This window comes from Onychostruthus taczanowskii, unplaced genomic scaffold, assembly GCF_017590055.1.
Source record: "Onychostruthus taczanowskii isolate IOZ18803 unplaced genomic scaffold, ASM1759005v1 scaffold8, whole genome shotgun sequence".
Lineage (NCBI taxonomy): Eukaryota > Metazoa > Chordata > Aves > Passeriformes > Passeridae > Onychostruthus > Onychostruthus taczanowskii.
The window spans coordinates 6255696-6266535 of NW_024505892.1; the positions used below are offsets into that span (position 1 = coordinate 6255696).

Here is a 10840-nt window from a genome sequence, read left to right on the forward strand (position 1 = left end):
CTTTTCAGAGGCAACCCATGAGTCTTGGTGATCCCAATGTCCTTTTCCTTAAGCTTCTCTCTACCCAATAAACTGCCAGGTATGCTCTCAATAGGTAAGAAAAATCCTTCAGAAACACATAGAGATGGCCAAAGTTAAATCTCATGTCACTCTTAGAGAGGGAACATTTGGAGTCTCTGATCCATATGAAATTTAGAAGCCTGACCTGTCACTTTAATCAATGTGAAAGTGTATTTGGAAATATTGGCATTACTTAGAGAGGGGAGGATCAATGCTTTGGCCAGCTGAAATAGTACACACACACTGGAGGCACAAAACAGAAAGAGACAGTCAATTTTCAACACCTCACTTGAAAAGTATCCTTGAAAGCAAATTCTCCCTTCAATTACACCAAACACCAACATTGGTGACCTCCGTGTGTGTAAGCAAGTACAACACAGAGGTCAGAATTGGGCCCCCGGTGAATTTTGGTAAAAACAGCCTGCTTCTGTGCTGATGGTTTTGCTGAGAGGATCCATCAGGAGCTGCTGTCTCCCTGTATGTTACCTGCTGCTGACAGGCTGATCCAGCTGTTCAGCTGGCCTGGGGTGCACAGGGGCACCTGTCTACCTGTCAGCACAGGTGTCACCCCAGGCAGAAATGCAAACAAACGATGCTCAGAGTGCAAGCGACAAGTGAACCATGCCGAGAGGGGCCAGAGGGGCATCCTGTTGACTCCTCATCTTCCTTTACCTTCCTGGCATATCAGAAAACTTAAGAAAATGTAAGGAGGGGATTCCAGGGGGAGGGTATAGGTGCACCTATACCAGCAAATGAAATGGGGGAAGATGCCCAGGCAGCTGGTCCTGGTGTATAGTACCAGGGCAGGAACTGCTGGCCTGATTCAAATGTTGGAGTCAGCACTTGCAAAATGCCTCCAGGATCTGTACCCAATCACCAGTATAGCCCAGCTCTGAGCCATGGTCAATAATGAAAAAAGGCATTCCTTGGGATGCACCCAGATATTGGGGTCATATAAGTATCATCTGAATTACCAGGTTCCATTGAGACAATCAGTTTAAGTAAAGCCAAGGAAAACATCTTTTCTCACTCATCCCTCCCTTCAGAGCACACTGAGCACAAATTTGAGAAACCTGAAAACAAGTTTCTTAGGGGGTTTTCTCCATTTTACTCTTGTACTAGAAAGAGTTTAAATGTCTGCTGAGGCACCAGCATCTGTCTCTTATCTTGTATAACTTTTCTTGATTATTTCTAGAGCAGCAGACTAAACATGAAGCTCTGACATAATGCAGCATCACATTTTTATTTCTGGTTTGTTCAAAAGACTGCACCAGCTGAAATAAGTCTCTAAAAAGGACTATATTTATGACCTCAATCCAAGCTAATGGGATTGGATTGTTGGTGACTAAAAGGAAAACAGGCTATTAGAGATTTTTCTCAATATCCCGATGCCCTAACAACAGAGTAAGGGCTTTTGGTACCAATCACTATTATTCCCAATATTTGTACTGGTCTTAAAAGAGGCCCATTAAGTGCATTTGGACACTCATGGACCTTTTTCCCTCCTTTAGGAAAGCTGTAAAAACCCAATCCCATTCAGAAGTCACCATTAAAAGTCTCAAAAGAAGAAAATGCCAGTTTCCTAAATACCAGCATGGTCTAGGTAATTTCCTGTCCTAAGGAATGGGGAGTGATTTTCTGGTCTGCTAAATTGCCATTACTTTCCTGTCTTTGGAAGCTGTGTTCAGGCTTTATAAGCTGCGGGTTCTTATAAGATGAAAACTGTTATGTAATTACAAAATTGGTGTTGTTAGCACATTAATCCTGATTAAAACAAGGCTGCTAGCAAATTCCCCTAGTCCCAACAGACAAGCATGAAGGGAATAAATCCCCACAAGCACTTGTTTGAAGAGGCAGCAGCAAATATCTCCACAAACAGCAAACAGAACTCTTTGTAGGAATCCTCCTTCTCTGGCTGCTGTTTTGACTGAAGGATATTCTATTTTCAGGCACTGGCAATATCTTTTCTATGGCACAGGAAAGGCACATCCAACCAGTTTCTATTGCAAGAGGTCATCACAAGCCAGGGACTTTCCATAAACCTTGTTTATGAGCTCATGAGTGTAGAAGTGTCATTTCCCAACCATCCACAGAAGAAATTATATCTCCTGATCTCCCATACACCTAACAGGATACGACTTTCTCCTTATCTCCTACAGCAGTGAAAAAAGCGACACCTCCTGTCTTGGCGTAACTAATCTGGTCAGCCTCCTCCCATTCCTCTCTGCCTGCTTTATGCCAATAGCTGTGGTGCAGGCCCCAGCTATTTCTGTATTTGGAAACAACATTCTCATTTCTGCTAATGTGCCTCTTTCAGCACTGTTCTTGCAAGGACAAGCTAGCACACACAATGTAAATAAGAATATTTTTCAAGTGAATGCAATCTAGTGGTCCAGATCCTATTTTCAGAGGCAAACAAACCTTAAGGATCCTCATACAAAGACATCTAAAGTCTACATCTAGAGAAGTATTTCCACTCTTAAGAGGAGATAGGACATGTAAGAACAAGTTAGTCACCAAATCTAATAATACAGTTGCTCAACCATAAGTATCAATAGCTTTTGAGGTATAGCATCACCACAGAATCACAGGATGGTTGGAATTAGAATGGGCCTTAAAGATAACCTAATTCCAATCCCCTGCCATGGGCAGGGACACCTTCCACTAGACCAAGTTTTTTGAAGCTCTACCCAAACTTGTCTTGAACATTTCCAGGAATGGGCCAGCTACAGCTTCTCTGGGCAACAGTTCTAGAATTTCTTCTTCAGATCTAATGTAAACCTGTTGTCTTTCATTTTAAAGACATTCTTCCTTGTTCTGTCACTACCTGCCTTGGTCAAAAGCCCCTTTCCATTTTTCTTGTAGGCTCCCTTTAGGTACTATAAGGCCACAATTAGGTCACACCAAAGCTGTCTCTTTTCCAGGCTGAACAATCCAAATTCTCTCAGTCTTTCCTCATAGGAGAGGGGCTTCATCCCTCTAATCATCCTGGTGTCCCTCCCCTGGACTTGCTCTAAAAAGTCAGTGTCCTTCCTGTGCCTGGGACCCCAGAGCTGGATGCAGTGTTCCAGGTGGGGTCTTACAAGAGAGGAGGGGCAGAATCCCCTCCCTTGGCCTGCTGGCCACGTTGCTTTGGATGCAATCCAGGATACCACTGGCTTTCTGAGCTGCAGGAGCATATTGCTGGGTTATGTCCAGCTTCATCCACCAGCATTCCCAAGTCCTTCTCGGCAGGGCTGCTCTCTATCTGTTCACTGCCCAGCTTGTACTGGCACTGCGAGTTGTCCCAACATGGGTGCAGCACCTTGAACTTGGTCTTGTTAAACCTCATGAGATTCGCAAGGGCCCACTTTTTGAGCTTGCCCAGGTATCTTGGATTATCTAAGATCACTACACAGAACTCTGGATATGTCACATGCCTGAAATCTGTATCCATCTGGACTGGTATGGAAACCAGGTAGGCTACCATCATGCACCTCAAGAGCAGGAGAACATAGGTTTGGCCAAGTTACTTGCTCCTTGAATGTCTTTGGACCTTAGCTCTATTAAAATTTTTACCTATATTGTCTTTAGCATTTGGAACATCTTCAGCAGTAAGGCAGGCCAGGAACTGCACTAAGTTTTGTAGCATCTAGATTGATCTGAAGTTGTTGACCCTCACACTCTGGTTACCTGGAAATCTAGTGATTATAAAATAGGGCCACAATAGCTAAGGGAAAAAAAGAAAAAAAAAAAAAAAGAAAAAAAAAAGACTGCTGTGAAAAAAGTTATGCAGTTATGCTGTTTAAACTTCAAAAAGACATACCAGATGAATCAGCCACTTGTGGCTTGGGAATGAAAGGAGAAAGTCCATTGCATCACTGGGAGCCGGGGGTTTGGAGGGATGTTATCTTGGCAAGTAGTGTGAGTACATTCTACAGGCTATGTTCCAGAAAAAAAAATGTGTCACTTTTCTTGAAAATGAGAATGATCTGCTCATTTGCATAATATGGCATGACTGTATTGTTGACAGAGCTAGACTAAGGGAGTTCAGGGCCTGGGGCATGCTTCTCTTCCTGGTTTCTTTGCTCAGCATGGTTTCTTTGCGTCATGCTGATGTTGTCCAGGCCACACAATGAGGAAAGCATGACAGACTTTTCGTCTAAGAGGACTAAAAATGCCTCTGAGAAGGGTGTGGACAGGTGGGAAGGAGAGCAACACAGTGTAGTGGCACTTAACCTTTGGGTGCCTCATGAGGTACAGAGGGATTGGGGCACTGCTACTGCAGCACCAGTGCTGACAGTGCTCCAGTGGCCAGGAAAGGGCTGAGAGGTCAGACAAGGCTTTGAGGAGTGTGAAAGAACACTGTGGCATGTTACAGCAGTGGCTTGTGGTCTTTTATTGCAGCTCTTCAGATTATTACATTGTAGTGGGGAGGATTTGTGGTCCGTGGTGACAGTCACAGCAGAAGCAGTGGGACCTTTCCAAAGAGGGGCCTGTGACATCAGTGCCTGCAATCCCAAAAGGAGCAGTTCCATGACCCTCTTGCTCCTTTTGCTTTCCCATGGTAAATGTCTTCATGGGAGTGATGAAAGAAATACAATCATCACAAACGTCTGAAGCCAGATTCTCATCCCTCTGGGATTTCCATGAAGCCTACCCTGTAATACTTCCCCCCCGTCAAAGTGAAGCAGTTTGCACAATCAGATTTTATGTCTTTCTATGGTGCTTTGGGATTTCAGCACCCAAGTCTCCTGTAATAATTTCAGCTGAATATAATAGTGGGACTAAGTGACAATGCTTAAAGCATAAGAAATCTGTCACCTGTGGTAGTTGATCCATGTCAGCCATGATTTGCCAAGCAACTGTCTGTCATAAGTGCTTTTGAGCACCAAGGCCTCCCAAGTCATGGCCAACGCGTCCTCCCACTAACCCATAAAATACAGCTACAGATCTAGTGGAAACACCACATCTGAGGAGATAATGCACAGGCTTCTCTGAAATACCCTGGCTTGTTTAAATAGATGTATTCAGACACGGATTGCGTAAATACAGACTCAGGAATTTCTTTGACCCGGGGCTATAAAATATATTAACAAGAACTCAGCACCTTGAATCTGATTAGACATGTAATTATATTGTTATCCATACTAATTTCATGTTTGCATTTAATTTGAACTACTGTATTTCTCAAAATTACAGCAAGTCACTAGATTTTCATCAATATAGGAATTTGCTATTATTAGAAGCTGCAAGATATCTCCTGCGTACCAGAAAATTCACAGTGCCTGCAGATCAGTTCTTCCAGTACAGTTGTCTGTAAAGCTTTAGTTCCAACATAAAAGCTATTTTAACACCCATTAATTACTTTATTGTAATATATATTCATAGCACTATATATTCATAGCACTATACATTCATAATACAATAGCTGTAATATATATGACATAATATATAATTTATTTCAAAATTATAAACACATAAATAATAAATATATTAAATAATATATAGATAATATAGACAAATTATTATATAGAAATAATATAGATAAATTATTATATATAAATAATATATCAAAATTTTATATGTAAATAATATATATAAATCTAATATATAATTAGATTCTCATGAATACTTCTCTGATATTACATATAGTCTCTTCATAAGCAAAACACTCTATTGGAAAATATTTAATCTCCTGTCTAAAAATACGCAGCCTATTTTTTCTTTTTTTAAAATTTTGAACGGCTGTATTGAATCCATAAGAAATAAACGTTAGCAACGTTAGTGCATCACAGCAAGAATTCCGTGACTCATGGGGAAAGTTCAGCCGCAGGCAAAATAAAGCACAGACAGCCGGTGCAGCGGCAGGAAGGGCACGGGCGGGAATTCGGGACGCGGCCGAGGGGACGGGGATGGGACCCTGCGGCTGCGGGAGCCGCCCCCGCCCCGCCTGGCGCGGAGCCGCGGCGCCCCCGCGCGGGCGGCGCGGGCACTGCAGCGCAGCGCGGGGAGCGGGCCGCGACGCGCAGCGAGAGAGGGAGAGGGACACAGGCGTGTGCACGAAGTGTTACAGGCTTCAGCCCGGGAGAAGGGTCTAGCGGGAACATTCTTGGTAAATTCAGTTGAAATTCCAGGAGAATGTATTCCTCCAGGTCACGTTATTGCATCGTTTATTTCTTTGCTGAGTTCCAGATTTAATAATGGCCTTGTCTGTCATCTTCTTCAAAGGCAAAGTAGGTCATAGAAATATAGGATGGTTTGGATTGGAAGGGGCCTTAAACGTCATCTAGTTCCAGCACCCCTGCTGTGGGCAGGAACATCTTCTATAAGACCAGGTTGCTCCAAACCCCATGCAAACTGGCCACGAACACTTCCAGGGATGGGGCGTCCACAGCTTCTCTGGACAACTTGTTTCAATGTCTCACCACCCTCACAATAAAGAATTTCCTCCTAACACCTAACTTAAATGTCTTCTTTTTTAGTTTGAAATCTCTCCCCCTTGTCTTATCACTATCTTTTCATATAAAGACTCATTCTTCATCTTTTTTTATAAGCTCTCTTTAAGCACTGAAAGGCCAACTCTTATTCAGAGATGAACTTGTAAACATAATGGCCCATGTAATTTTTGCACTTTTCATTTCACAGATAGCGAAATGCCCAAATTTTCAGTGAATTTCCATACCTGGTACCCAGGTCAATGGGCTGCTATGAAGTCAGTTTCAGCAAGTAGAAGAAAGAAGAAAAAATATTCAGGAACAACTCTCTGGGAAGAAGATAGAAAGGAAATGAGCAGGGAGGGTGATGTACACAAAAATATATCCCAGTACTAGCAGAGAACTGCTGCTAGAATCTTCTCTTGGGTCTAAACTGAAACACAGACTGACTAGGAGTAACATTACACTGTCACACAAAAAATTTAATTTTTAAAAGTAGTAGTGAAAGGAACTAAAGAGCCAGCAAAGGTGACCCTTCTATGCTATATTGCTTTACCACAACATTATAGGTTTAGATGTTAGATCTTTTCACAAATGGCAGCAGAATGGAGGGGGTAATATTAAACCATGTACAAAACTGCACAGAGGACTCCAAATTAGCTGTTCTCAGAGTAGAAGAGAATTGCGATTCAGTTTTAAGTATTTTCCAGAGATCAGTTTTCCTTGTCATTTTTAAAGACACCAGTTTGATTAAAACAGAAACAGTGAAGCTGTGCCTAGATAAGTCTCTGGCTAGACAAAGATATCTCATTCTTAGTATATCCACACACGTTTAAATACATATATCCTGGTCCATGACTGAATGGGAAACCATTACACATCATTCCAACACACTTAAAGAACTGTGGCTGGGAAGTCACAGCTGAATGATTTTGGCTAATCACCAAGTGAGTAATGTCAAACACTGGATGTCTGGACAGTTTCCATTCAAATAACATTTCATCTTGGGCCAATAGTATTTACAAACCACTGGAATGAAATCCCATACTGTCATTTACCCATTAGTAAGAGACAGCATTACAGCTGGGTAAGATGCAGCCTTACTTCTGCATGGAGATCTCCCAGCTCTCCCAGTGGTAGCAGCTCTTTCTGAGCCTCCCACACCAGTTCTGCAGGTCTCCCCTGCTCACCTCTGGGCATCTTAGATGGCATTTACAAATTCAGAGAGGGATTCTGCAGGTATGTGGGTGTACACTCAGGTAATCTCTAAGTGGTTCCCTAAAATTTAAGGTGTCGTTTTATATTTAAAGTTTTACTGTTTCAGAAACAACAAATGATAAAGGCAGATATTAGTCACTGTTTGACTTAATGTGTGTATCTAAACTTCCCTTACTCTCCAATCCCAGGCAGTGGTAGTAAAGAATGGAGAAGCCATAAAATATTCCCATAGAGCTACACAACAAGAAGAAGATAGAGCATATTCTCACATCTTGATCTTGCTCCTTGCTTTCTGCATTCTCTTCACCTCCTCTGAATCTCTCTTCCTTTATCTGACCTGCACCCTGAACCTCCTTGGATGGCTATCTGTTCTCAGAACAAAGTCACTTACCCTGCAGCTACTCTCTCATGGTGACATACTCCCACAGAGCTCAGTGAGGCATGAAAAACCACTGTCTTTGGTTTTGAGGCAGGAATGGGCAAAATTGATAAAAATTTAGCACCCTCAACAGCAAGAACTACTGCCAGGTTTGTGTAACTCCCTCTACACAAGTGCAGGAAAGCCTGGATTATCTCTGTTAAAATTTAAAAACAAAAGTATTCTCTCTGTAACAAAGAAGGATAGATTACTTTCATTAGTATCATTATTGAGATATCATAAAAGAGAGTTTAGCCAGATGTTTTTCAATACTTGTCCAGAAACTTCTCCATGCAAGAAGGCATAGGGGTCAGTATGACATTCTATAGGAAAGTCTCCAGAGAGATTGCCTTTGAAGATATCATTGGGATTCATCTAACTGCAGGTGAATTTCAGCTGCATAGCTCAGTAGTTCCAGACAGACAAAAAATCTAATCTGTTTTAGGCTCGTGTGTACTTACAAGTTCAAGCCAATATCATTCCTGCACTGGTTTGTAAAGCTAAGAAACAGAATCATAGAATCACAGAAATGTTTTGGTTGGAAGGGATCTTTGAAGATCACCTCTGCCATGGGCAGTGGCATCTTTCACTAGATCAGGTTCCTCAGAGCCCCATCCAGCCTGACCTTGAACAATTCCAGTGATGAGGTATCCACAGCTTCTGTGGGCAGCCTGTTCGAGTGCTGCACCACACTCAGCATAAAAAATTTCTTCCTCACGTGCAAGCATAAATGCACTCTATTACATAATCTCCACAGCCAATATACAAAGTTTTAATGTTGCTAAGGGGACAGGATGCTTTATTGGAGAGGTCTGTAGCAGAAACAAATTCCTCTCCATCTTACCTTATTTAAAGCAATAAAGTAGTTGAATACCTAATTTTGTGACAATGGTCTAGAGTTTGATTTGAGACATATTTTAGCCTGAAGACCATCACACACCTGTGCTGGAGCAGACACTTTGCCATGGGATTCATGTTGCAATACCAAGAATCCCCTGGGATGTGGGTGTGGTGATTGGACATTTCCAAATATTAGTGTCTAGCTCCTAATGGGAGGTGCTAAACCAGGGCTGGTTTCACGGGTTATGGCAAAGCGAGGGACTCAGAAATTTCAATAGTCTGAGCAAATCTTCTAACGTGCCATCATTTCTTTTCAGGGAAAAAAAATAGGGAGGAGAAAAGGAAAAAATCGAACAAAGATGAAAGCAAGGAGACAAGACAGGAAAGCAAAGGGCGAGCAGCCCGAAGACAAAACCGAGAACAGAGGGAAAACAACAATAAAACGCAGCTGAAGAAAAGGAAAACCCCAAACAAAGAACAGGACCTGGCACCCGTTGACACTGCACATTAGTGACCCTCCATGATTGTTTAAGTTTTATGATGCTGCTATCTCTACCAGATCGCCCTGACAGGTGTTCCAACCATTCAGGCCGCAAATGGACAATGCTACCAGTTATTATTAAACTTTAAACAACATTCCAAATACTTCCTATATTCTCCAAGCAACCATAGTTTATTAAAGAGATTGACATGAGCCAAGGAAAAAAGAATCTAAAGATGGGATCCTTTAAAACTGTTATATTATATGCTTCCATGCATCTGTAAAAGGCAATTAAGAAATTTTGTATATAATAATAATAGGGTATAAAATATAGCAATATAATAATGAATGACTTTCAGATGAACAATGTTCTTTTTCTTTGTAAAATATTTTTCAAGTTATTGTTTAAGTATGAGGCAAGAGATATGTCTAAATCAAAGATGAAAATGGTATCCCTTCATATATTGTACATAATTAAGAGAAGGAGGAAAACATTTCTGAAGAGCCAGTAGAAGCCCAAGGTTTTACAATCTCTGGTGGAGCAGGATGGGATTGCCCTGTGTTTTCCTGGTCCATGTTCCAGACAGGGGTGAGAAACATCAGGAGAAAGCCAGCAGGGCTTCAGCTGCTGAGGAGTAAGAAGCAGAAGCATATGCAGCTTTGAGGACTGAATCCCTGAGGCAGAAGGAAACTGAGCTGAGCTCAAATAACGCTCTTATCTGTGGACAACACAATGTTTTCTGGTCTAAACAGTGGTACCGTGTGCTGTTTTATGCTTTTTATACCTATGTGTAACTTAAGTCTACATTTCAAATCTTCTGGTGAATGACAAATCGTATTTGTAGGAGACAACGTTGAGTTAATAAAAACCAGAAAAATAGATCATGTAAGTATGTGTTTTTCACAGTGATGGTGTCACTTTTTCTGCTGGGGAAGGGAATAATTTCATAGCTTCACAGACAGAAGAGGACAAAACTTACACCCACACTGTGCATCTAGCAAAAGAGTATCCACGAAAAGAAATTACAAACATATACTAATTACAAACTTCTGTCCAATTTTACTTAAATTCCTATTCTGGTTCTTCTCTCTGACACAGCAGAAGTGAAAATCTCCACTGCTCAGAGGACAAACCAAATCCTGTGGTATGTTAGAGGCTAGAGCAGCCCATTAGTGAAACACAGGTTGTGCTACACACTGAGTTGCTGCTCAGAAATGGAATTACTCTTTCCAGAAACATGTCGAGGAACCAACATACCTCACAATTTGTGCTCTGTTGCCATGTTTTGCCCAATGACAGCTGTCACGGGGGCAGCAGCCCACCCACTGTGGAGCGTGGACTAGAACAGGTGGCAGGAGTCAGTTCCCCTCCCTGTCACTATTTCTGTTTCTCACAGTGAGTTTGAC

The 10840-nt window shown here is 41.8% G+C and overlaps 1 protein-coding gene across 1 annotated transcript in view; it reads left to right on the plus strand.

The window, feature by feature from the left end:
* Nucleotides 1–10315, plus strand: part of RSPO3 (R-spondin 3) — a 58613-nt gene extending 48298 nt beyond the window's left edge. Inside the window, exon 5 of the mRNA XM_041423824.1 lies at nucleotides 9270–10315. Coding sequence (XP_041279758.1) covers nucleotides 9270–9463 — 194 coding nt within the window. The 3' untranslated portion in view covers nucleotides 9464–10315. The remainder of the gene's footprint in view (nucleotides 1–9269) is intronic.
* The last annotated feature ends 525 nt before the right edge of the window (nucleotides 10316–10840 follow it).